Source organism: Lipotes vexillifer, unplaced genomic scaffold (genome assembly GCF_000442215.2).
Source record: "Lipotes vexillifer unplaced genomic scaffold, Lipotes_vexillifer_v1.1 scaffold408, whole genome shotgun sequence".
Taxonomy (NCBI): domain Eukaryota; kingdom Metazoa; phylum Chordata; class Mammalia; order Artiodactyla; family Lipotidae; genus Lipotes; species Lipotes vexillifer.
Window position 1 is genome coordinate 3,073,037 of NW_006787469.1, and position 27,991 is coordinate 3,101,027.

The following is a 27,991-nucleotide window of genomic DNA, read 5'->3' on the forward strand; positions in this document are numbered from 1 at the left end:
CATACATGCGTTAATATACGATATTTGTTTTTCTCTTTCTGACTTACTTCACTCTGTATGACAGTCTCTGGGTCCATCCATGTCTCAACAAATGACTCAATTTCGTTCCTTTTTATGACTGAGTAATATTCCATTGTATATATGTAACACAACTTCTTTATCCATTCGTCTGTCGATGGGCATTTAGGTTGCTTCCATGACCTGACTATTGTAATATTCTTACTTCTACAAAGAAATACATTCTCCTGTGTGCCTTGAAGCTCTTAGCCTTGTCGTCTAGTTTTTATTCCCCTATGTTTAATAGAGATGATGTGGTAAATGCTGCTGGCACCCTGCCCAGATCCCTTTTACCTGGCACATGTGTGCATCCATCCCCCTGCCCTGTGCCAAGGGTGCACAGCTGCCTCCTTCCCTGGAGAATTGCCCTGGGCTAAATGGGAGCTGACCAGCCCAGGACAGCAGCCCCCGCCTCCCCTCACATCCCCTCACCTTGAGATGGGATTAGCTGTGCCCTGCAGTTTGTCCTCCACCTCTTCCCCAGGGGTCACCCAGTCTTCAGCTGAGACCATATCCTCACCTAGCTTTGTTCCCTTGTCCTAGCCTGCTCCCCTCACACCCGTAATCCTGAAAGCATCCCCCCACTAAGTCACTTAAACAAAAATATCTGCCTCAGGTTCCAGATCTAGGGAACCCAGCCTAAGACATGTAGGTTCAGAGGGTAGTTTTTGCTCTGGGTAAAAAGCAGAGCATGTGCAGCAATATCTGTAGCCAGTGGGGGAGAGCATGCTGGTCCGTGGCTGCTGCTGCGTGGAAATCCTGCCCAGGGCTGCCTGGATCCTGCAGTTTGTCAAGAGAAGCTAGAAATTCAGATGAAAAGAAAAGAAATAACAGTTCTCCATCATTCCTACTCCAGGAAAGGCCAGTGTTGTACTGGTATATATTCCTCCAGGTTATGTATTCACAGCTGACACTGTGGTCTGTAGAAATGGAGTCTCCAGACACTGCAGGTGGTAGCGGAGAGTGGTTGTATGTGCTGGCTTTGGCAGTCTGTTGTCACCTGGGCTAGAATGCAGGATCCATCATTTCTCAGTTCTGTCACCTTGGGAAGTTATTTCTCTTCACCTCAGTTTCCCCCTAGTTCTGGAGAGAAATCTAAAGTGGTCTCACTGGCCTAGGATCAGTGTTGGCAGGGGGCTGCATTCCTCTCTGGAGGTCCTTCAGTAATTAATGAGTCTCTAAAATCTTGTATCTTAACAGGAAAGGATCTTTGGTATGCTTTTATTTCCCTCTTCTGCCCTTTCCTCTCCTCCAGAGTGTATTGAAATCACCTGGAATTTTAGTTCCAGGATGTCAGAAGTTTTTCCCTTTGTTTAATAAATTAATAAACAAATAATTTATTTATGGCTGTGTTGGGTCTTCGTTGCTGCGCGCGGGCTTTCTCTAGCTGTGGTGAGTGGGGGCTACTCTTCGTTGCGGTGCACGGCCTTCTCATTGCGGTGGCTTCTCTTGTTGTGGAGCATGGGCTCTAGGCACACGGGCTTCAGTAGTTGTGGCATGTGGGCTCAGTAGTTGTGGCTCGTGGGCTCTAGAGCTCAGGCTCAGCAGCTGTGGTGCACGGGCTTAGTTGCTCCGTGGCATGTGGGATCCTCCCGGGCCAGGGCTCGAACCTGTGTCCCTTGCATTGGCAGGCAGATTCCTAACCACTGCACCATCAGGGAAGCCCAGAAGTTTTTCCTTTTTCTTTTTTTTTTTGCGGTACGTGGGCCTCTCACTGTTGCGGCCTCTCCCGTTGCGGAGCACAGGCTCCGGACGCGCAGGCTCAGCGGCCATGGCTCACGGGCCCAGCCGCTCCGCGGCATGTGGGATCTTCCCGGACTGGGGCACAAACCCGCGTCCCCTGCATTGGCAGGCGGACTCTCAACCACTGCGCCACCAGGGAAGCCCCCAAGTTTTTCCTTTTAAAAACAGTATGCTTCTTATATTTTAGTAATCTTTCTCAATAGTAGCCAAATTTTTAAATCACGTCATTACCTGTGTATTTAAGCTCAACTAATTGTTTATTTGTACAAATCGTTTTTCCTGAGTTATTCTTCTAGAATTAAAAAAAAATTTCCCTGAAATAATGATGGTATGTAGATAATATTTTGAGTCTTTGCCTATTCAAAAATTTATTTTTCCCTCATTTGAATGATAGTTTCAAATGGTGGTAGCTAAATCCTAGATGCAAAATCCTTTCTTTCTGGAAGCATCTAGGATTTTCTCTTTATTTTTGAGTTCACAGATTTTACCAGAATGTATTTTATGTGTGTCTTTAAAAACATTTTTGTTCCTGCATGGTACCTTGTAGGTAGGCCCTTTTTATCTGAAGGTTTAAGTCTTTTTTCTGTGCAGAAAATTATCTTATTTCTTCCCTTCTATCATCACTTTTTCTTTCCTTTTGGGCTTCCTATAAAGTGGGATATCAGTTGGGAATGGGATTGACTTCAGGTAACAAAAAACTTTATAAACAGTGACTTCAGCAAGAAGTTTATTTTTTTCAGTAACAAGAAATCCAGGTATAAGTAGCTAATGTCTTTTGATCTTCTTGACCCCTGTTTGTAGTGTGGTTTTGTTTTTTTTGGTGTGCAAGATTGCTGCTGTGTCTGTATGTAATGTGTTAATTTTCCAGGCAGAAAGAAAGGGGGAAGGGGAAGGAGAAAAGAGACTCCTCTGAAGTTTTGCCTTTTCCTTTGGGAAGATGTGGTGTCCCCACGACTTCCACCTGCATCTCACTGGCCAAGCTGTCACGTAGTCATTTGTTTCATACAACCCTGCAAGCGAGACTGGGGATTCAAGTATTTCATTTTCTCTTTTTTTGTAGCAGAGGAAGGCAGGAAAGGAGGAGATTGGAAACGGGGACTAGGTCAGTCAATGTACCAGACCATAGATGGGTATAGAATCTCCTGGATCTCTCCTCCAGGTCTTAAAATAGTTTTCTCATAATCTTTATCTTTTTTGTCATTTTGCTCATATAAGTTCATTTTACAGTTTTCCTAGTTGGGTTTCAAACATCTCTATTCTGTTACTTAGCTATGCAGCCCTCTTTTGAGATTGTTGTTGTTATTTTTACAGTTACTGTTGTTTTTAAACTAATATTTGCTGAGAGTTCTTTCTGTAAGTCCTCTGAGGAGAAAGTGTCCTTTCTTATTACCTGATGTGGGAGATAGACATTTTATATGGAGATTCTATGAAGCCATATAGGTGGTGGCACATATTGGAATAGAGATGTAGTGGAGGAAGTTGTGAATGGGGCAGGAAGCATTTAGGAACACTTTGAGGAAGGGACTGACCTACCGTTTTCTCAAACTGTACGAAACTTCTTGCCACGCCTCACATTTGCTGTAGTCTTTCAAGCGTCTGTGTGCCCATTTCTTTATGGAGTGCTCCGCCACTTCGTCTCTGACAGATCCAGCATAAAGAGGATGACTGATGTGATAGTTATGTTTGAATTCCACAGAACTCATGCCCGCTGGTTGTTCCTTACAGTGGTATGTTTGACTGTATGGATGTAATATTCTCTTAAATTTCTCTAGGATAGGTAGAATTTTTTAAAGATTTCCTCCTAGTTAGGGAACTCACACTTGCAACTAATGGCTCTCCCCAACGCTGGAAGCCTCTACTGTCACCTTTCCCAACAAAATGGATTTTGCATCAGATCTTAAATTACTCACGTCTAAATAGTATTGAATGGGTGAGTCTGATTGAGGACCCTCATTACTGGTGTGAACCCTAGCTGTAAAGCAGGGTGGTGCAGAGCATTTCCTGGGTTCTTAGGCAGACAAGACTCCTACACATTGCAAGTCTAGACAGAAACACACATACCATCTACTACATGTTACACATAATTTCCTTCTGTAACAGCATAAAGCATGAAACATTTAAATTTCTGTTGAATTTAATCTTCCATGTTCTTTTACCTTCAGTGTCATTAAAATAGAATTCCATTCAAACAAGAATTTAAAATTTATTAACCAATATTTAGTCATTGATTCCATAGTTTTTTTTTTTTTTTGTCTGATTCTTTTTTTCTCTTTTAGGTCATACAGTATTTATATCACTTTTATTTAGGAAAAATTAATCAGAGTTTCTTATTTGTGAGTAGTTAGGTTTTTTTTTAATAATTATGTATAACTTTCATATGCCAACTTGCAAGTATATTTAAAATGTTTATTACTGTATCATATCCTTATATGGATATAGTGTAGTCTCACTTTCTCCCTATTTTCAGACATTTGGGCTTTTTGCAGTTACTCTTTTTTGTAAGTAACGTGGCAAAAAACATTTTAGTCAGGGTTCTAGGTTGCAAGAAACAGAGGCAGATTTTGGTTAAAAAAACAGAAAACGAATTTATTGGAAGACTTGAGTAGCTCACAGACACAATGGGAAGTTTGGAGGACTGGGCTTGTAAACCAGGCAGATATCAAGGTAGGCAGAAAAATGGCCCTAGAAACTCGTGAGAATCAGTCTGGTTCGGGGCTGCACCGAGGCCACCAGACACCCCCGATAATGATCACTGCTGCCACCTTCACTGCTATCAACACTGGATCCTCACTGCTACTGCTGTCACCATTAATCACTTCCACACTTTCCCTGCATCTTTGAATCTCTCTCTCTCCCTCAAGAGTCACAGTCCAGGGTGTTCCCTTCTGATTGGCTGAATCTAGGTCATTTGCTTGTCTTCTTGATGCCAGTGGGTAGGGAGAAGGAGTGTCTGGTGGGTACCTGTTCCCTAGAGAGACTCATGCAGTATTTGGTTTCACTGAAGCAGAAAGGGAGATTGGATGCTGGGGCCAGAAGAGACAGTGTAAGTCTTTCTGCATAAGTTTTTGCATGTACTTCTTCTGGTTACCACTTAGGGTTTGATCCCTGGTATTAGAGTCATGAAACCAAAGTGTGTGTTGCCCTCCATCTGCCCCTTTATTCTTAGTGTTCTTCATGATCCTTCTGTCCTTGTGCTACATGCTTCCCTTTGTGACCTCACCCATTCCCATGGTCTAAGGGTTTGAACCATTATAGAATTATGGGTGAGTCCAAAGTACTTATTTCCAATCCAGGTCTCTATATTGAACTTCAGACAAACATATTTAACTACCTAACATAATCTGTGGATATCCTAGGGACATCTGTGAATATCAGAAGGCCCCAAACAGAATTCATCATCATCATTTTCCTCCTCAAACCTACCACGTCTCTGGTGTTCCCTAGTTTGGTCCTTATGACCACCATCCGCCTAGCTGATAAAATCAGGAATTTGGTTTTTATCCTTGATCCTTACTCCTCCCTTCATTCTTCCATCAAATTGTCTCCAGATTCTGTAAACTCTGCTTCCTAAGTATCTCTGGAATTGGTCCTGTGTGCTTCATTCCCAGGAAACATTCCGACTTCAGGCGCTCATCACTTTTCTTGTAGGTTACTGCTTTTGCTTCTTAACTGGATTTTCTGCCTCCAGTCTCACCCTCACCTGCTCCAGTTTTAAAGTGCACAGCCGATTGTGTTGTTTCTCTAAGATGCTACTAAGATTATTTCCTTTAGGAAGCATTCTCCAGACACGTTTTCTCCTTGCCCCTTCCTGTTAACAGAGGTTAGTTGACCCTCCCTGTTCTCCATGGAACCCTGGGTTTGCCAGCACTTTTCACACCTTGTTAAAATCTTTGCTGTCAAGAGACAGAGAACTCCTGAGGGCAGGAGTGTGTGAGATTCATATTGAATCACCAGTGCCCAGTGTAATGCCTCCCCATAGGAGGCACTCAGTACGAGGTGGTTTTTTTTTTTTTTTGCGATACGCGGGCCTCTCACTGTTGCGGCCTCTCCCATCGCGGAGCACAGGCTCCGGACGCGCAGGCTCAGCGGCCATGGCTCACGGGCCCAGCCGCCCCGCGGCATGCGGGATACTCCCAGACCGGGGCACGAACCCGCGTCCCCTGCATCGGCAGGCGGACTCCCAACCACTGCGCCACCAGGGAAGCCCCAGTACGAGGTTTTTGAATGAATGTTATAAATGGCTTTTAACACATTAAGAAACTAATGTTAGTTCAATAACGAGTTAGATGAACAGGGTTTTTTTTCAAATATTTATTTATTCGGCTGCATCGGGTCTAAGTTGTAGCATGCAGGATCTTTAGTTGCGGCGTGCGGGATCTAGCTCCCTGACCAGAAATCGAACCCAGGCCCCCTGCCTGTGGAGTGTGGAGTCTTAGCCACAGGACCACCAGGGAAGTCCCTAGATGACCAGTTATGATCATGAAACCCAAACAACCGAGTCTATGTTACTTTTCAGGGACAAATTTTGAAAATAACATGTCCGTTATAGGGTAAACATGACTTCTTCCTTATTCAACATGTCACAAACCACTTTTTTCAAAGTGGAGAAATGAGAATGTTATGAGACCCAGACTGTGAGGCTAAGAGAGTTATCCGTAGCATAGAATGCCCACAAAAGGTAAGCAGATACTTTACGCAGAGTTGGCAGATAATGAAACCTTAAACTATTTAATTTTTTTTCTTGCACTATCCTAAGTTAATTCTGTTTTTTAATATTTGTTTTGTTTTTTATTTGTTTTTGTGAGGAGCACTGATGTAGCGGTCTGAAAGGTATATTTTGGAAAAAAAATGTAGCATAAGAATGACCTGGTGTTCCTTGTTTCCTTTTAGGGAGATCAGTCTGGCTGGCTAGTCCTGGGAGAAGGATACACACCTGCAGTCACCCAGCATGAGCAGCTTGCTAAAATTGACACAAAACTCCAAGAGCTTTCTGCTGTTTACCCAACAATTTCCAGCTCTTCTCCAAGACCTAAACATCAGAATGATGAGGTATGTTTAACTCTAGAGCCCATAGGCTGTTCAGGTTTATGTGTGCTAAAGCCAGTTCACATAATATGACAATCTGCTTGTTAACTAAAGAGGTTTCTTCCCAGTTGCCTTTTCAGTGACTGCAACTGCAGTGATAGTGATTTCTACAACAGTGTCTATTTTCCTTTGCCAGTTTCCACTTGCTATTCATTTTTTTTTCAGTTGGTAATTTGCTGAGATGGGGTGAAATATTTATTTTAATATTGTTATATCTTTATGATGTAAGCTAATTCTTGATCATGATCAGGAGAGAGGAGAGGGAAGAGAATAGATACAGCACTCCTTAGTCCTTTGAGAGCTTTACTTCTTTTTGTTCCTTTGGTTCTAGGTGTTAGCGGTGGCAGTCACCTGTCCCTTACTCTGGCACATTCTTCTAGCTCCTTTGATTTACCAGCAAGCAGTGAAGCTCATTCTGTTGATAACTTCTCTCCTGTGAGAATTTTGAAATGAGTGTGTTTCCTTTCTTGATAGTTCCCTCAAATATTCTTTTACAAAGCTAACAGAGGGTGAAGAAAAATGGAAGGGTAACCACAGCTTTGGAGCAGTAAAATTCCTTTCTCCCCCTAATATTTCAGTACTTCGTGGGATCTAGTTTGGGGTTGGGTGGTAGTTTTTGCCTGAAGAGAAAATGGCTGGTCTTTTGTTATTCCACTAACCCTCTACCAGTTTTGTAAACACATCACCAAATCATTTTCTGTACAATATTAGATGTATGTGATTTTCCTGGTTTTTAAGAAGATTTAAGTAATATCAGTAGTCTATAGGTAATAATTCTGCTTTATAGTCAGTCTTTTCTCCAACCTGTCAATTGAAGATTAGGGATCTGGGTTTGGATCAGTTGAAGCTACTTCAGAGGAAAGGAGCAGTGTTAAGATGTTCCAAAGAAAGCTTGGTCGTGATGGAACCTTACGGAGCCATCGCAGCTTCCTTAAATTATGTTCCTAAGGGCCAGGCCCAGCTGCCTCTGAGCCCTTTACACAGCAGTATGGTGGTAGTGGGAACCACTGTTTTCTGGATTGGGATCAGAGTTCTTGGAAGACAGAGAATTGGAATCTCTGTCCCTACCCAAATATACTGCAGGACTTTGACACATCAACAGGTATGCTGCTAGTTTATTTATGTTACTGGGTGCCATTTCCCAAAAGGAGGAAGCCAGGATGGGGGAGTAAAATTGTTCAGGGATATTCTTTGTTCTTCTTGTGTTACAGCTGATTTTTGTTGTTGTTGTTGTTATTGTTGTTAGATATCAAGGGTTGCTGAGATCTCAAAGCTGGATAATGGTCCTAAAGATAGAAAATGTCTATTTCGTGACCATCAAATATTATTCCTGAAAGAGAGACTGAGAATTTAGAGATTTGTTTAACCATTAGGACTTCAGATAAAGTATGACTGTGGTCATTGTCATCTCCGTCACATTTTCAGAGTTCACATTTATGGTTTAAATAAAATATTTAAAAAATAATAAAAGGGAAAACCAGTACATTACTTAGTTGTTACATACTGATAGTATATATTTTTGTGTGAAACAGTATATTTAGAGAAAAGAGAAAACTGCATTTTGGGACTCTCACTGGCTGCAGAAACAGAAAAGTAACATCATAGTTGTTGAAAAGAAATAATTAGTGCTTCTTGTATGCAAAAAGGAGTGTATTTTGAGGTTTCATTCAATTTCCTGTTGGCTTTTTCTCATTTCTAACTAAAACCAGGATTGCATATTGAATTTTCAAGCCAAAAATGAAAACATGGCAAATTATTTTACGGATATTATTTTTATTTTTTAACATCTTTATTGGAGTATAATGGCTTTAAAATGGTGTGTTAGTTTCTGCTGTATAACAGAGTGAATCAGCTATACATAAACATATATTCCCATATCTCCTCCCTCTTGCATCTCCCTCCCACCCTCCCTAGGTGGACACAAAGCACCGAGCTGATCTCCCTGTGCTATGTGGCTGCTTCCCACTAGCTATCTGTTTTACATTTGGTAGTGAATATATGTCCATGCCACTCTCTCACTTCATCCCAGCTTACCCTTTCCCCTTCCCGTGTCCTCAAGTCCATTCTCTACATCTGCATCTTTTTTTTTTTTTGCGGTACGCGGGCCTCTCACTGTTGTGGCCTCTCCCGTTGCGGAGCACAGGCTCCGGACGTGCAGGCGCAGCTGCCATGGCTCACGGGCCCAGCCACTCCGCGGCATGTGGGATCTTCCCGGACTAGGGCACGGACCAGTGTCCCCTGCATCGGCAGGTGGACTCTCAACCACTGCACCACCAGGGAAGCCCTATCTGTGTCTTTATTCCTGTCCTGCCAGTAGGTTCTTCAGAACCATTTTTTTTTTTTTTTAGATTCCATATATTTGTTTAGCATACGGTATTTGTTTTTCTCTTTCTGACTTACTTCATTCTGTATGACAGACTCTACATCCACCTACCTCACTACAAATAACTCAGTTTCGTTTCTTTTTATGGCTGAGTAATATTCCATTGTGTATATGTGCCACATCTTCTTTATCCATTCATCTGTCGATGGACACTTAGGTTGCTTCCATGTCCTGGCTATTGTAAATAGAGCGGCAATGAACATTGTGGTACATGACTCTTTGAATTATGGTTTTCTCAGGGTATGTGCCCAGTAGTGGGATGGCTGGGCTGTATGGTAGTTCTATTTTTAATTTTTTAAGGAACCTCCATACTGTTCTCCATAGTGGCTGTATCAATTTACATTCCCACCAACAGCACAAGAGGGTTCCCTTTTCTCCACATCCTCTCCAGCATTTATTGTTTGTAGAGTTTTTGATGATGGCCATTCTGACTGGTGTGAGCTGATATCTCATTGTAGTTTTGATTTGCATTTCTCTAATGATTAATGATGTTCAACATTCTTTCATGTGTTTGTTGGCCATCTGTATGTCCTCTTTGGAGAAATATCTATTTAGGTCTTCTGCCCATTTTTGGATTGGGTTTTTTGTTTTTTTGATATTGAGCTGCATGTGCTGCTTGTAAATTTTGGAGGTTATCTTTGTCAGTTGCTTCATTTGCAAATATTTTCTCCCAGTCTGAGGGTTGTCTTTTCGTCTTGTTTATGGTTTCCTTTGCTGTAAAAAAGCATTTACATTTCATTAGGTCCCATTTATTTATTTTTGTTTTTATTTCCATTTCTCTATGAGGTGGGCCAAAAGGGATTTTGCTGTGATTTATGTTTTAGAGTGTTCTGCCTGAGTTTTCCTCTAAGAGTTTGATCGTTTCTGGCCTTACTTTAGGTCTTTAATCCATTTTGAGTTTATTTTTGTTTATGGTGTTAGGGTGTTAGGGTGTTTGTGTATGGTGTTAGGGAGTTTACTTTTGTGTATGGTGTGAGGGAGTGTTCTAATTTCATTCTTTTACATGTAGCTGTCCAATTTTCCCAGCACCACTTATTGAAGAGGCTGTCTTTTCTCCATTGTATATTCTTGCCTCCTTTATCAAAGATAAGGTGGCCATATGTGTGTGTCTGTTTTTGTGCCAGTACCATACTGTCTTGATTACTGTAGCTTTGTAGTACAGTCTGAAGTCTGGGAGCCTGATTCCTCCAGCTCCGTTTTTCTTTCTCAAGATTGTTTTAGCTATTTGGGGTCTTTTGTGTTTCCATACAAATTGTGAAATATTTTGTTCTAGTTCTGTGAAAAATGCCATTGGTAGTTTGATAGGGATTGCATTGAATATGTAGATTGCTTTGGGTAGTATAGTCATTTTCACAGTGTTGATTCTTCCAATCCAAGAGCATGGTATATCTCTCCATCTATTTGTATCATGTCTCTTTCATCAGTGTCTTATAATTTTCTGCATACAGGTCTTTTGTCTCCTTAGGTAAGTTTATTCCTAGGTATTTTATTCTTTTTTGTTGCAATGGTTTCAGATTTTTGAAACTATTGCAAGAAATGATTTCAACAGTGATCTGAAAAATCACTTTCAGATTTTTCATCATTATTTTATAGGAATGCAAGAGATTTCTGTGCATGAATTTTGTATTCTGCTACTTTACCAAATTCATTGATTAGCTCTAGTAGTTTTCTGGTAGCATCTTTAGGATTCTCTATGTATAGTATCATGTCATCTGCAAATAGTGACAGCTTTACTTCTTCTTTTCCAATTTGGATTCCTTTTATTTCTTTTTCTTCTCTGATTGATGTGGCTAAAACTTCCAAAACTATGCTGAATAATAATGGTGAGAGTGGGCAACCATATCTTGTTCCTGATCTTAGTGGAAGTGGTTTCAGTGTTTCACCATTGAGGACAGTGTTGGCTGTAGGTTTGTAATATATGGCCTTTATTATGTTGAGGTAAGTTCCCTCTATGCCTACTTCCTGGAGGGTTTTTATCATAAATAGGTGTTGAATTTTGTCAAAGGCTTTCTCTGCATCTGTTGAGATGATCATATGGTTTCTTTCCTTCAGTTTGTTAATATGTGTATCACATTGATTGATTTGCGTATATTGAAGAATCCTTGCATTCCTGGTATAAACCCCATTTGATCATGGTGTATGATCCTTTTAATGTGCTGTGGAATTCTGTTTGCTAGTATTTTGTTGAGGATTTTTGCATCTATGTTCATCAGTGGTATTGGTCTGTAGTTTTCTTTTTTTGTGACATCTTTGTCTAGTTTTGGTATCAGGGTGATGGTGGCCTCGTAGAATGAGTTTGGGAGTATTCCTCCCTCTGCTATATTTTGGAAGAGTTTGAGAAGGATAGGTATTAGCGCTTCTCTAAATGTTTGATAGAATTCTCCTGTGAAGCCATCTGGTCCCTGGCTTTTGTTTGTTGGAAGATTTTGAATCACACTTTCAATTTCAGTGCTTGTGATTGGTCTGTTCATAGTTTCTATTTCTTTCTGGTTCAGTCTCGGAAGGTTATGCATTTCTAAGAATTTGTCCATTTCTTCCAGGTTGTCCATTTTATTGGCATAGAGTTGCTTGTAGTAATCTCTCATGATCCTTTGTAATTCTGCAGTGTCAGTTGTTACCTCCCCCTTTTCATTTCTAATTCTGTTGATTTGAGTCTTCTCCCTTTTTTTCTTGATGAGTCTGGCTAATGGTTTATCAATTTTGTTTATCTTCTCAAAGGACCAGCTTTTAGTTTTATTGATCTTTGCTATTGTTTCCTTCATTTCTTCTTCATTTATTTCTGATCTGATCTTTATGATTTCTTTCTTTCTGCTAACTTTGGGGGTTATTTGTTCTTATTTCTCTAATTGCTTTAGGTGTAAGGTTAGGTTGTTTATTTGAGATGTTTCTTGTTTCTTGAGGTAGGATTGTATTGCTATAAACTTCCCTCTTAGAACTGCTTTTGGTGCATCCCATAGGTTTTGGGTTGTCGTGTTTTCATTGTCACTTGTTTCTAGGTATCTTTTTTTTTTGCCATACGCGGGCCTCTCACTGTTGTTGCCTCTCCTGTTGCGGAGCACAGGCTCTGGACGCACAGGCTCAGCGGCCATGGCTCACGGGCCTAGCCGCTCCGTGGCATGTGGGATCTTCCCCGACCGGGGCACGAACCCGTGTCCCCTGCAGTGGCAGGCGGACTTTCAACCACTGTGCCACCAGGGAAGCCCCTAGGTATCTTTTGATTTCCTCTTTGATTTCTTCAGTGATCTCTTGGTTATTAAGTAGTGTATTGTTTATCCTCCATGTGTTTGTATTTGTTACAGATTTTTTCCTGTAATTGATATCTAGTCTCATAGCATTGTGGTTGGAAAAGGTACTTGATATGATTTCAGTTTTCTTAAATTTACCAAGGCTTGACTTGTGACCCAATATATGATCTATCTTGGAGAATGTTCCATGAGCACTTGAGAAGAAAGTGTATTCTGTTGTTTTTGGATGGAATGTCCTATAAATATCAATTAAGTCCATCTTGTTTAATGTATCATTTAAAGCTTGTGTTTCCTTTTTTATTTTCATTTTGGATGATCTGTCCATTGGTGAAAGTGGGGTGTTAAAGTCCCCTACTGTGAATGTGTTACTGTCAATTTCCCCTTTTATGACTGTTAGTATTTGCCTTATGTATTGTGGTGCTCCATTGTTGGGTGCATAAATATTTACAATTGTTATATCTCTTTCTTGGATTGATCCCTTGATCATTATGTAGTGTCCTTCTTTGTCTCTTGTAATGGTCTTTGTTTTAACCTCTATTTTGTCTGATATGAGAATTGCTACTCCAGCTTTGTTTTGATTTCCATTTGCATGGAATATATTTTTCCATCCCCTCACTTTCAGTCTGTATGTGTCCCTAGGTCTGAAGTGGGTCTCTTGTAAAGAGCATATATACAGGTCTTATTTTTGTATCCATTCAGCCTGTCTGTGTCTATTGGTTGGAGCATTTAATCCATTTACATTTAAGGTAATTATTGATATGTATGTTCCTATTACCATTTTCTTAATTGTTTTGGGTTTATTATTATAGGTCTTTTCCTTCTCTTGTGTTTCCTGCCTAGAGAAGTTCCTTTAGCATTTGTTGTAAAGCTGGTTTGGTGCTGCTGAATTCTCTTAGCTTTTGCTTGTCTGTAAAGTTTTTAATTTCTCTGTCAAATCTGAATGAGATCTTTGCTGGATAGAGTAATCTTGGCTGTAGGTTTTTCTCTTTTGTCACTTTAAATATGTCCTGCCATTCCCCTCTGGTTGTAGAGTTTCTGCTGCAAGATCAGCTGTTAACCTTATGAGGATTCCATTGTGTGTTACGTGTTGTTTTTCCCTTGCTGCTTTTAATATTTTTTCTTTGTATTTAATTTTTGATTGTTTTATTAATATGTGTCTTGGCATGTTTCTCCTTGGATTTATCCCGTATGGGACTCTCTTTGCTTCCTGGACTTGATTGACTATTTCCTTTCCCATAATAGGGAAATTTTCAACTATAATCTCTTCACATATTTTCTCAGTCCCTTTCTTTTTCTCTTCTACTTCTGGCACCCCTATAATTCGAATATCGGTGCGTTTAATGTTGTCCCAGAGGTCTAGAAGACTGTCCTCAATTCTTTTCATTCTTTTTTCTTTATTCTGCTCTGCAGTAGTTATTTCCACTATTTTATCTTCCAGGTCACTTATCCGTTCTTCTCCCTCAGTTATTCTCTATTGATTCCTTCTAGAGAATTTTTAATTTCATTTATTGTGTTGTTCATCATTGTTTGTTTGCTCTTTAGTTCTTCTAGATCCTTGGTAAACATTTCTTATATTTTTTCCATTCTATTTCCAAGATTTTGGATCATGTTTACTATCATTACTCTGAATTCTTTTTCAGGTAGACTGCCTATTTCCTCTTTATCTGTTTGGTCTGGTGGTTTTTACCCTTCTCTGTCATCTGCTGTGTATTTCTCTGTCTTCTCATTTTGCTTAACTTACTGTGTTTGGGGTCTCCTTTTTGCAGGCTGCAGTTCGTAGTTCCCGTGTTTTTGGTGTCTGCGCCCAGTGGGTAAGGTTGGTTCAGTGGGTTGTGTAGGCTTCCTGGTGGAGGATACTCGTGCCTGTGTTCTGGTGGATGAGGCTGGATCTTGTTTTTCTGGTGGGCAGGAACGTGTCTGGTGGTGTGTTTTGAGGTGTCTGTGAACTTAGTATGATTTTAGGCAGCCTCTCTGCTAATGGGTGGGGTTGTGTTCCTGTCTTGCTAGTTGTTTGACATAGGGCCTCCAGCACTGTAGCTTGCTGGTCGTTGAGTGGAGCCGGGTCTTATCGTTGAGATTGAGATCTCTGAGAAAGCTTTCACTGTTTGATATTATGTGGAGCTGGGAGGTCTCTTGTGGACCAGTGTCCTGAACTTGGCTCCTCCATCTCAGAGGCTCAGACCTGACACCTGGCTGGAGCACCAAGAGCCTGTCATCCACACGGCTCAGAAGAAAAGGGAGAAAAAGAAAGCAAGAAAGAAAGAGAAAAAAATAAAATGAAGTTATTAAAATAAAAAAATAAAAATTATTAAAAATAAGAAAGTAATTTAAAGAAAAAAGGAAGAGAGGGCAACCAAACCAATAAACAAATCCACCAATGATTACAAGAGCTAAAAACTATAGTAAAACAAACAAACAAACAAAGTGGACAGACAGAACCCTACGACAAATGGTAAAGGCAAAGTTATACAGACAAAATCACACAAAGAAGCATACAGATACACACTCACAAAAGGAGAAAAAGGAAAAGTATATATGTATTAAAAAAAAAAAGGAAGAGAGCAGCCAAATCAATAGACTAATATACCAGTGATAGTAAGCTGTAAATACTAAACTAAGATAAACATAAATCCAGAAACAAATTAGATGCAAAAAGCCAACCCCAAGTCTACAGTTGCCCCCAAAGTCCACCGCCTCAGTTTTGGGATGATTTGTTGTCTCTTCAGGTATTCCACAGAAGCAGGCTACATCAGTTTGATTGTGGAGATTTAATCCGCTGCTCCTGAGGCTGCTGGGAGAGATTTCCCTTTCTCTTCTTTGTTCGCCCAGCTCCTGGGATTCAGCTTTGGATTTGGCCCCGCCTGAGGGGCCTGTAGGTCGCCTGAGATTCTCTGTTCCCTGCCCAGACAGGACAGGGTTAAAGTAGCAGCTGATTAGGGCGCTCTGACTCACTCAGGTGGGGCGGGGGGTGGGGGGTGGGGAAGGGAGGTGTATCGAATGCGGGGGTGAGCCTCTGGCAGCAGAGGCCAGCATGACAGTGCAACAGCCTGAGGTGTAACGTGTGTTCTCCTGGGGAAGTTGTCCCTGGATCACGGGACTCTGGCAGTGGCAGGCTGCACAGGCTCCTGGGAGGGGGAGGTGTGCATAGTGACCTGTGCTTGCACACAAGCTTCTTGGTGGCTGCAGCAGCAGCCTTAGCATCTCATGCCCGTCTCTGGTGTCCTCGCTGATAGCCACGGCTCATGCTGGTCTCTTGAGCTTGTTTAGGCGGTGCTCTGAATCCCCTCTCCTCGTGCACCCTGAAACAACGGTCTCTTGCCTCTTAGGCAGTTCCAGACATTTTCCTGGACTCCCTCCCGGCTAGCTGTTGTGCACTAGCCCCCTTCAGGCTGTGTTCATGCAGCCAACCCCAGTCCTATCCCTGGAGTCTGACCTCCGAAGCCCAACCCTCAGCTCCCAGCCCCCATCCGCCCCAGCAGGTGAGCAGACAATCCTCTCAGGCTGGTGAGTGCTGGTCAGCAGTGATCCTTTGTGTGGGAATCTCTCCCCTTCACCCCCTGCACCCCTGTTGCTGTGCTCTCTTCCATGGCTCCGAAGCTTCCCCCCTGCCACCCCCCGTCTCTGCCAGTGAAGGGGCTTCCTAGTGTGTGAAAACTTTTCCTCCTTAACAGCTCCTTCCCAGAGATGCAGGTCCCATCCCTATTCTTTTGTCTCTGTTTTTTCTTTTTTTCTTTTTTTCTTTTGCCCTACCCAGGTACCAGGGGAGTTTCTTGCCTTTTGGCAAGTCTTAGGTCTTCTGCCAGCATTCAGTAGGTGTTCTGTAGGAGCTGTTCCACATGTAGATGTATTTTTGGTGTATTTTTGGGGAGGAAGGTGATCTCCACATCTTACTCCTCCGCTATCTTGAAGCTATCCCCCGATATTATTTTTGGATTGGAATTCTTTTTGAATAATACACTGAAAGTATCTCAGATAAACCCTGCATATCTATTCAGTTGACAAATGGCCTCCAGTCTATTGCTGAACCACAAATATTCATAATGCATAGTCATGTTATTTTTATTTTTAACCTTTCTGCAAACCATTAACTCACCAGTAGCTTTTCTCCATGCTCCCTTAGAAAGAATATCTTTTAAATGAAATATAAATTTCTGTTTTTCAGCAATCAGTTCCACAAATATTAATCAAGTGCTCAAGGGAATTATAGGTCAATTAAAGACAAGTCAGTGGCTTCACAGGCAAATTCTATCAAACATTTAGAGAAGAGCTAACACCTATCTTTTTCAAACTTTTCCAAAATATAGCAGAGGGAGGAACACTCTCAAACTCATTCTATGAGTCCACCATCACCCTGATACCAAAACCAGGCAAAGATGTCACAAAGAAAGAAAACTACAGGCCAATATCACTGATGAACATAGATGCAAAAATCCTCAACAAAATATTAGCAAACAGAATCCAACAGCATATTAAAAGGATCATACACCATGATCAAGTGGGGCTTATCCCAGGAATGCAAGGATTCTTCAATATATGCAAATCAATCAGTGTGATACACCATATTAACAAATTCAAGGAGAAAAACCATATGATCATCTCAATAGATACAGAAAAGACTTTTGACAAAATTCAACACCCATTTATGATAAAAACTCCCCAGAAAGTAGGCATAGAGGGAACCTACCTCAACATAATAAAGGCCATATATGACAAACCCACAGCCAGCATCATTCTCAATGGTGAAAAACTGAAACCATTTCCTCTAAGATCAGGAACAAGACAAGGTTGCCCACTCTTGCCACTATTATTCAACATAGCTTTGGAAGTTTTAGGCACAGCAATCAGAAAAGGAAAAGAAATAAAACCAATCCAAATTGGAAAAGAAGAAGTAAAACTGTCACTATTTGCAGATGACATGATATACTTAGAGAATCGTAAAGATGCTACCAGAAAACTACTAGAGCTAATCAATGAATTTGTTAAAGTAGCAGGATACAGAATTAATGCACAGAAATCTCTTGCATTCCTATACACTAATGATGAAAAATTTGAAAGAGAGATTAAGGAAACACTCCCATTTACCACTGCAATGAAAAGAATAAAATGCCAAGGAATAAACCTACCTAAGAAGACAAAAGACCTGTATGCAGAAAACTATAATACACTGATGAAAGAAATTAAACATGATACAAACAGATGGAGAGATATACCATGTTCTTGGATTGGAAGAATCAACATTGTGAAAATGACCCAAAGCAATCTATAGATTCAATGCAATCCCTATCAAACTACCAATGGCATTTTTCACAGAACTAGAACAAAAAATTTCACAAGTTGTATGGAAACACAAAAGATCCCGATTAGCCAAAGCAATCTTGAGAAAGAAAAACGGAGCTGGAGGAATCAAGCTCCTGGACTTCAGACTATACTACAAAGCTACAGTAATCAAGACAGTATGGTACTGGGACAAAAACAGAAATATAGATCAATGGAACAGGATAGAAAGCCCAGAGATAAGCCCACACACATATGGTCACCTTATCTTTGATAAACGAGGCAAGACAGCCTCTTCAATAAGTGGTGCTGGGAAAACTGGACAGCTACATGTAAAAGAATGAAATTAGAACACTCCCTAACTGCACACACAAAAATAATCTCGAAATGGATTAAGGACCTAAATGTAAGGCTAGACACTCTCAGACTCTTAGAGGAAAACATAGGCAGAACACTCTATGACATAAATCACAGGAAGATCCTTTTTGACCCACCTCCTAGAGAAATGGAAATAAAAACAAAAATAAACAAATGAAACCTAATGAAACTTAAAATCTTTTGCACAGCAAAGGAAACCATAAACAGGGCAATAAGACAACCCTCAGAATGGGAGAAAATATTTGCAAATGAAGCACCTGACAAAGGACTAATCTCCAAAATTTACAAGCAGCTCATGCAGCTCAATATCAAAAAAACAAACAACCCAATCTTAAAACGGGCAGAAGACCTAAATAGACATTTCTCCGAAGAAGATATACAGATTGCCAACAAACACATGAAAGGATGCTCAACATCACTAATCATTAGAGAAATGCAAATCAGAAGTACAATGAGGTATCACCTCACACCAGTCAGAATGACCATCATCAAAAAATCTACAAACAATAAATGCTGGGGAGGGTGTGGAGAAAAGGGAACCCTCTTGCACTGTTGGTGGTAATATAAATTGATACAGCCACTATGGAGAACAGTATGGAAGTTCCTTAGAAAACTAAAAATAGAACTACCATACGACCCAGCAATCCCACTACAGGGCATATACCTGGAGAAAACCATAATTCAAAAAGAGTCATGTACCACAATGTTCATTGCAGCTCTATTTACAATAGCCAGGACACGGTAGCAACCTAAGTGTCCATCAACAGCTGAATGGATAAAGAAGATGTGGCGCATACATGCAATGGAATATTACTCAGCCATAAAAAGAAACGAAATTGAGTTATTTGTAGTGAGGTGGATGGACCTAGAGTCTGTCATACAGAGTGAAGTAAGTCAGAAAGAGAAAAACAAATACTGTATGCTAACACATATGTATGGAATCTAAGAAAAAAAAAAGAAGGTTCTGAAGAACCTAGGGGCAGGATAGGAATAAAGATGCAGATGTAGAGAATGGACTTGAGGGCACGGGGAGTGGGAAGGGTAAGCTGGGACGAAGTGAACGAGTGGCATGGCCATATATACAGTACCAAATGTAAAATATATAGGTAGTGGGAAGCAGCTGCATAGCACAGGGAGATCAGCTTGGTGCTTTGTGACCATCTAGAGGGGTGGGATAGGGAAGGTTGGAGGGAGCCGCAAGAGCAAGGAGATATGGGGATATACGTATACGTATAGCTGATTCACTTTGTTATAAAGCAGAAACTAACACACCATTGTAAAACAATTATTCTCCAATAAAGATGTTTAAAAAATAAATAACGACGAGTCAGGCACATATAGAACTGTGGAGTCAGACAGCCTCACTTCAGGTTCTGACCATTCCACTTATTGGCTCTGAGGACTTGGGCATTAATTAGAAACACTCTAAACCCCAGTTGCCACATCTGTAAAACAGTAATGATAATATTATTCTTTAGTGTTCTTTTAAAGTGTAGATGAGTTAATATGTATAAAGTACTTAGCATGGTATCTGACTCAAAACTCAACCCAAGACGTTATTATAATAAGTGACTTAAGGAACTTATTTCATTATGAGAGACACAGAATGCACATAGACAACTGTAGTACAAGACGTTATAGGTAAGAACAGTAGAAGGCTATGAGCACAGTGCTGTGCTGGTTCAGAGAGAGAAAGCACATCCAGAAGGAATATCAAGAAAGTTCATTTCTACAAGTGCGAGATAGGAGGAGGAAGAGAAACCAGTGAGTGAGGCAGAGGGGGTCAAAGGCCCTGAGAAGGCTGCCATCACACAGCATGAGGTTGAAAACTGGTGGTCTGCAGGGCAAATTGGGTTCACAGGTAGGGTTCCTTTAGACCGCTTAGGGTTTACAATTTTTTTTTTAGCAAACATTTAAAAATTGGGTGAACTTATATAAAAATCCAAATTTCTAGTTTCTTTTGAAAAATTAGAACATCTGGCAAATTAGACTTGAAGCCTTGCTTGGCAAACTACAGGACTGAGCTAAGTAGCAACTGCTGCTTTCTTATGGAGCACAAATTCTCCAGCTTGCTATGCCATCCTTCACGCCATATTGCATTTGCCTACAGTACGTGGGCCTACTTCATGCATTTATGTAACTTGCCCAGCCCCTGCACAGGTCATCAAAATATCTTTGAATTCCTGCTTATTTCACAAGAGATGGTGTGGTGGTTGATGTTGAGTATCTAGATTAATATGTGGCTTCACTGCTGACCTGAAAGCAGCTCATAGGATCTTGGAGGATAGGATGTAAACATAGACCAGGTTGTGCCATGACCGACCATACAAGGAAACCAAAAGTACCACAATATGGGAACTGATTTTATGAGAAGTACAGAAAACATATGCTGGGGGAGCCCAGAGAAAGGAAAGGTTATATAATGAAGGAGTGATATTTTAAAAATTCCTTTGGAAGTTTTAAAATTTTGGTCAAGAAAATAGTTTCCCAAACAAGTCGAAACATTCAGGCTTTCTGACTTACCTGACTATGGCAACTCTAAGATGATAAACTAGTAGGCACGGTAAGCCTGGTATGATAAACGTACCTGAGTCAGAATAATTTGAGGGACTCCAGAGAGGTGACTTAGATTAAGGAAGTATTGGTTGTTGTGAAAGCGGCAGATAAGAAATCTTTTCCTTATGAGCTTGCTGATTACAATGTTCTCATGAGGTGCCCTCACTCTTAACTTCATAGCGATGTTTTAAAAGCAGCTTTTGGCTTTTATATATCTGATTTCTTTAGCATAAAACAAAGCATGTGGTCACATTCAGAAGAAAGAATGGCATGTTACTGCTATTGCTGTAATGTGAGTAATGTCATGTGGTTGCAGTTTTACATCTGCTTTTTATTTTCATTTCATCTTAGCGAAAGAGAACTAATTGAAGCAATTTTTTTCTTAGGATCTGTGGTTTAACTGTGCATACCTTTCTGTATCCATCCCCTAACCCTCCAACAAATCAGGTAGTTCTTTCCACGTATTGTAAACCCCACCATAAAATTGAGTGATGTTCTATAATTTAGTTACCGTATTTCTTATTTGCAGCTGTGTTAGATTCCAGCTTTCGCCAGAAATATCCAAGATATAGGAGTTATGTAAGCACTCAGTTTCATAAATCCTTAGCAACAGGATTCAATAATAAATTCTATTCAGTTTGGCTCTTATAAAGAAGTGTAATTTATTCATCTCTCATGCAATCAGTCTTACTAAATCTAGACTTCCAGTTCATCATTGGATGTTGTTTTCCTGGTTGGGAGAGAGTCTTCAGAAATGGCTCTTATTGTCATGAGGCATTTCTTTGTTAAGTCAACTAGTTTAACTGACTATAAAAGTCCTTCTCACTTGATGTATTTTCTTGTTCTTAAAATATTGATTTAGTTGTATACGATTTGGTAAGACCAACAAAAATTAACAAACATTTGAGGAAAATTGTAGGTGTATTTATCTCTTTTCTTGCCAAGAGAATACCGACCAACAATTAACTGTGTTTTGGTCTCTTGTTTCAACGTTAGCTAAACTTGAGGAAATATAAAACATGGTTTGACATGTAATCTTGAAAGATGTTTTAGTACTGAGTTCAGGGATTTGTAGAGTTCCAATAACGGCCATGCTGTTCACTTGACCTCAGATTACTTACTGTGCTGGTCAAGAGCAGGAACTGAGGAATCTTTTATGTGTGCTAGTCACAAGCACAGAAATCTTATTGACCATCTGTTCATTTCAAAAAACTATAGAAGTATGCCACAAGAGCATGGATTTCTGAATTGAGGAATAGACAGGAAGTTACTTCAGACATCCTTGCCTCTGATGCTAACCTGGCAAACGTTCCCAACTAAATCTGGGGAATTCTTCTTGCCACCTATGTTTTACAGATTACTTTGAAGTTTTTGTTTATATTTCTTGGTTTTTCTATGTTAAGCCTCCTGTGTAGTCAAGGTTTCCTTCATTTCATGGAAATATTTCAAAATGATAAAAACAATCTGGCTGAAAGATTTTTTTCTTTACTTTTAGTACTGCCAGGCAAATGATCCATCTGATGCCAGGAAATAGCAGTAGCCTATGGAAAAGTATACGATTAGCTTGAAAACACAGGGCACGCTGGCTTTATTTAGGCTGGTTTGTGTTTTTCTGGCCCTTAGCTCATGCCTTATTTTCATATCAGATAACTTATGGAGGCATGAGTAATTTCCTCTGTATTTGGCTTTTAGAAATGAGTTTACTTAGCTTCAAAGACACCTGTTGGCTCAGTCAACACCACCGGTATTTTTTTAAGGATGAACTTAGAATGCCTTGGCAATCAATTAGTCAAATCAACAAATACCTCTTGACCTCAGGGTCTGTTCTCTTCTTGTCACTCCTTAGATATTCTGTGCATATCATGGAGAGCTTTTACTGAACTGAATTTTACTTTAACTGAATAAAAGCATTTCTGTATGACTCAGAAATATATAAACCATATGGATGGTCAGAGAATCTGCTCAAAACTTTATACCAGAGGAAATCAAGCTTCTTCTGCTGATCAGGAAAACAGATGGTACTGATTGGCACTTTGATGTGACAGTAGAACCTCTCCTGGCCCCACGGAGCTACTTGAATGTACCAATGAGCAACCTTTGCCAGAACCAGTGATTGCCTTTTCTTGCTCCCTCTTGGCCTCTGTTTTCATCACATGCTGTCCTTCAAATATTTGTATTATATGGTTATGCTATCAGAGACAGAGACTGAGGAAAGGCATTATATATCCTTGGATTTAATTGTGGAGAATTGTAGACTCATAAGCTTTCAGAGTTGAAAGAAACTTTCTTAGAAGAAACTGAGACCCAGAAAGAAAAAGTGACTTGCTCAAAAGTACCCAGCTGCTTATACCAGCAGAACTGGGGCTAAAATCTCACCTTTAGGCCAGTATCTTTTGGGTACAGAGAGTCACATTGTCAGAGCAGAACGAAAATAGCCTTGGTAGAATAATATTTTGTTTTCTTAAAAATAAGGAATGACTTTTTATGCTTATGAAATCATTCCATGTTTACTGTAGAAATTCAGGAAATTCAAAAACATCTAAGGAAAATAAGATAAAATCATCAAGGTTTTTACCATCAGGTTAAATTTCCTTCCGGTCTATTTCTCTACAGGTGCATGCACATACACACATACATACACAGTATACCAGGCAGAGTTCTGGACAAGGAACAGAAAAAACACCCAACGTGGATTTTGAAGATAATGAGATGAAGGAACTATTTACAGATTTAAAGGAGCCAGTAAGAGGTGTTGGGACACTTAGGACTAGCAACAGTGGGTAAGGAGAAGAAAAAGTGTACTGGAGCTTAGGGAGAGCTAGAGCTGTGGTAGAATAATCTTCCAGGGTAGCTTCCTTGCCCCTTGTACCTATACAGTTAAGACATGGACTGCAGCAAAAACTCCCATTGAAGAGGGATACCTGACACTGCTCTGCTGTGTTTCCTGTCTTACATCCTTCTGAGTAGACCGGCTCCAAGTGTGGCCTCTGTTTGCCTCTGAACATGAATATTCAGTTGAATCTAAGAAAACTCCCCTTAATGGGAGTATCCTCAGGGATACATTGCTGCCCAAACCATGATGCCAAAGCAGTGAGGGGAAGGGGAAGATACCCCAAACTCTTCTTCCTGTGCTCCAATCTCCTAACACTCCTCCCCTCTCATTGACTAAACCTAACCACAAGACAGAGGTCAAGGAGAAAGAGTAATTGTCCCAGCTTGCATCAGATGTTCATGACAGTTTATCATTCTTGTCTCGGTGGGCATTTGGCTCTGTGCATGAAGCTGTTCTGAACATTCATATACAAAGTTTGAGTCATACATTTTTATTTCTCTTGGATAGATTCACAGGAGTGGAACTTCTGAGTCATTGGGTAGACAAGCGTTTAATTTTTTTTTTTCATTTTTATTTCTTTTTATTAAGACTAAGAAAATGAAATAATTAGGAAACATTGACACCCAGGAACATGAAGGCTTTGACTGGTGTTTTTTTTTTTTTTTTTTTTTTAACATCTTTATTGGAGTATAATTGCTTTACAATGTTATGTTAGTTTCTGCTGTATAACAAAGTGAATCAGCTCTGTGTATACATATATCCCCATATCACCTCCCTCTTGCATCTCCTCCCACCGTCCTTCGCCCACCCCCTAGGTGGTCACAAAGCACAGAGCTGATCTCCCTGTGCTATACTGCTGCTTCCCACTAGCTATCTAATTTACATTTGGTAGTGTATATATGGCCATGCCAACCGCTCACTTCGTCCCAGCTTACCCTTCCCACTCCCCGTGTCCTCAGGTCCATTCTCTATGTCTGCGTCTTTATTCCTGTCCTGCCCCTAGGTTCTTGAGAACAATTTTTTTTTTTTTTAGATTCCATATATATGTGTTAGCATATGGTATTTGTTTTTCTCTTTCAGACTTACTTCACTCTGTATGACAGACTCTAGGTCCATCTACCTCACTACAAATAACTCAATTTCATTTCTTTTTATGGCTGAGTAATATTCCATTGCATGTATGTGCCACATCTTCTTTATCCATTCATCTGTCAGTGGACACTTAGGTTGCGTCCATGTCCTGGCTATTGTAAATAGAGCTGCAGTGAACATTGTGGTACATGACTCTTTTTGAGTTATGGTTTTCTCCGGGTATATTCCCAGTAGTGGGATCACTGGGTCGTATGGTAATTCTAGTTTTAGTTTTTGAAAGAACTTCCATACTGTTCTCTATAGTGGCTGTATCAATTTACATTCCCACCAACAGTGCAAGAGGGTTCCCTTTTCTCCACATCCTCTCCAGCATTTATTGTTTGTAGATTTTTTGATGATGGCCATTCTAACCAGTGTGAGGTGATACCTCATTGTGGTTTTGATTTGCATTTCTCTAATGATTAGTGATGTTGAGCATCCTTTCATGTGTTTGTTGGCAATCTGTATATCTTCTTTGGAGAAATGTGTATTTAGGTCTTCTGTCCATTTTTGGATTGGGTTGTTTGTTTTTTTTGATATTCAGCTACATGAACAAACATTTAACTTTTAAAGAAACTGTCAGTTTTCCAAAGTGGTTGTGCCATTGTATACTGACACCAACGACATGTGAGAGTTTGCTTTTTCTATACTTCTCCAACGTTTAGTTTTAACAAACATTTTCATGTAGGTCATTCTAGTGGCTAGTGATACCTCATTGGGATTTTAATTTGCATTTCCCTGATGACTTAATGATGTTGAGGACTTTTTCATGTGCTTATTTATCACTTATGTTATCTTCTTTTATAAAATATCTGTTCAAGTCATTTTAGAACTGGATTTTTAAATATTATTGATTCTTAGTGAACTAAGTGAACTGTGTGAACTTAGTGAACTGTGTGAGTTCCTTGTATATACTGGATACGAGTCCTGTGTCAGATTTGTGTGCTATATTTTTCTCTCTGTCTGTGGCTTTTCTATTTTCTTAGTGGTGGCTTTGGATAAGTAAAATTAAAAAATATTGATGAAGTCTGGTTTACACATTTTTTCTTTCTGTTTTTCTTTTTTGTGCCTAGCCAGTGATTTAAAAGACCATAGTTATAGATTATTTAAAATGTCCTTTTTTTAAAAAAAAGATTTCTATTTAAAAATGAAATACAATTTGAGTGTTTTTCAGGTCACTATATTCCATAGACAGAATGTGTGCTTACCAAATTCATATGTTGGAACTTAATCCCCAGTGTGATTGTGTTTGGAGGGAAGGCCTTTGGGAGTAATTTGGTCATGGGGATGAAGTCCTCATAAATATGTTAAGTGCCCTTATAAAAGAGACCCAGAGAGCTTCTTTTTCCTTTTTATTATGTGAGGACAGAGCCAGAAGATGGCCATTTAGGAACTAGGAAGCAGGCCTTCACTAGATACAGAATCAGCCTGAGCCTTGATCTTGGACTTCCAAGGCTTCAGAACTGTCAGAAATACATGTCTGTTGTTTATAAGCCACCCAGTCTGTGGTATTCTGTAATAGCAGCTCAAACAGACTGAGACAATGTGTATCCTACTTCAAAGTGGGCCATAAAATACTGGATGCTTAGAGCTGCAAGGAGACCTTGATACCATCTATTCCAAACTCCTCCCTAACATTAGGTTTCCTTCTTAAAGATATTGCCGATCATAATTCACCCTCTGGTTGCTTCTAGAGATTGAGGGCTACAGAAGTGTGTCCCCTTTTGGGGAAAATAAGATGTAAAAGAGTCACTTCTTGAAATTGAGATACTCTTTTAATAGTCTCCTCAGTAGAATTTTATACAATATGAATTTCATTGGTGTGATCACTGAGAACCAAAATTACAGTCTGTTGGCCAGTGCTTATCCAGCTTCAGGATTGTAGTTTGTGTTGGGATACAGGGTGGGACCAGTCCGCGTCCATGTCTGGGCCGCGACAGTGTGCTAAGTGCAGTGAGGGAACATGCGGCATGACTGCAGAATAATTGCCCTTCCTGGGTATGTCAGGGAATATTTTATAGTGAAAACGTGTTTGTGCTGAGCTCAAAAAGGGTAGGAGTCTCTATGAGGAGTTGGAAGGAGGAGGCATAGAGGGTGGAGAACTAGCAGTGGTGAATATTGCCGAGGCTTTGGGTCAGAGACCCAGGTAATGGGAGATGAGCCTGAAGGGCTGGGAAGGGGTGAGAACTTTGCACTTTAAGTTGATAGTTCTCAAATTTTCGAGCAGTTGTGCTTCAGGTGGTCAGTCCTCAGTCCTTACCTGTTGAGTCAGTGTCTCCAGGGTGGAGGCTGGGCCTTTGAATATTTTCACAGACTCTGTATGTGAGACCGAAGCCCACTGGAGTTTGAAAACTACTAGCTGAAGTGAAGAAGCAGTGAGAAAGAGAGAAGGGCCTTGATTAAGGAGGTATTAAAAGTGAAACGGTGCCTATTCTTGATCAACTCTATGTAAGGAATGAGAATGTGGGAGGATTCTGCTTAAGCAACTTAAAAAATGTCATTTATACCAGTTACCTCATAGCAACACAGAGTAGGAAATCTGTGGAGGAAATGTAGGAAGTTTAGTTATAGATACAGGGCCAGCTTACTGTCAAGAAATACCCATTTAAATCACCTAGAAATAATACTAACTTTGGGAGGATATGGTTCTGTCAATTCAAATATTGCTGATAATAATGAGATGCTTTCCTTATATAGTGCTTATTCTTTTCAAAGGACATATTCAGCTCATATTTTTTGTTTTTAATTAATTAATTAATTTGGCTGCGTTGGGTCCCCATTGCTGCACACAGGCTTTCTCTAGTTCCAGCAAGTGGGGGCTACTCTTCGTTGTGGTGCACAGGCTTCTCATTGCACTGGCTTCTCTTGTTGCGGAGCACGAGCTCTAGGCGTGCGGGCTTCAGTAGCTGTGGCACATGGGCTCAGTAGTTGCGGCTTGCAGGCTCTAGAGCACAGGCTCAGTAGTTGTGGCACGTGGGCTTAGTTGCTCCACGGCATGTGGGACCTTCCAGGACCAGGGCTCGAACCTATGTCCCCTGCATTGGCAGGTGGATTCTTGACCACTGTCCCACCAGGGAAGTCCCTCATATTTGTTAGGTACTAAGATTTGCTGTAGGGCTTCCCTGGTGGCGCAGTGGTTGAGGGTCCACCTGCCGATGCAGGGGAGACGGGTTCGTGCCCTGGTCTGGGAAGATACCACATGCTGCGGAGCGGCTAGGCCCGTGAGCTATGGCCATTGAGCCTGAGCGTCCGGAGCCTGTGCTCTGCAACGGGAGAGGCCACAACAGTGAGAGGCCCGCGTACCGC

General features: G+C 40.5%; 1 protein-coding gene across 1 annotated transcript in view; it reads left to right on the forward strand.

Annotated features, from left to right (window-relative positions):
- Positions 1-27,991, forward strand: part of FSIP1 (fibrous sheath interacting protein 1) — a 184,606-nt gene that overhangs the window by 40,764 nt on the left and 115,851 nt on the right. The window contains 1 exon segment of the mRNA XM_007460208.1: positions 6,691-6,849. Within this exon segment, the coding sequence (XP_007460270.1) occupies positions 6,691-6,849 (159 nt within the window).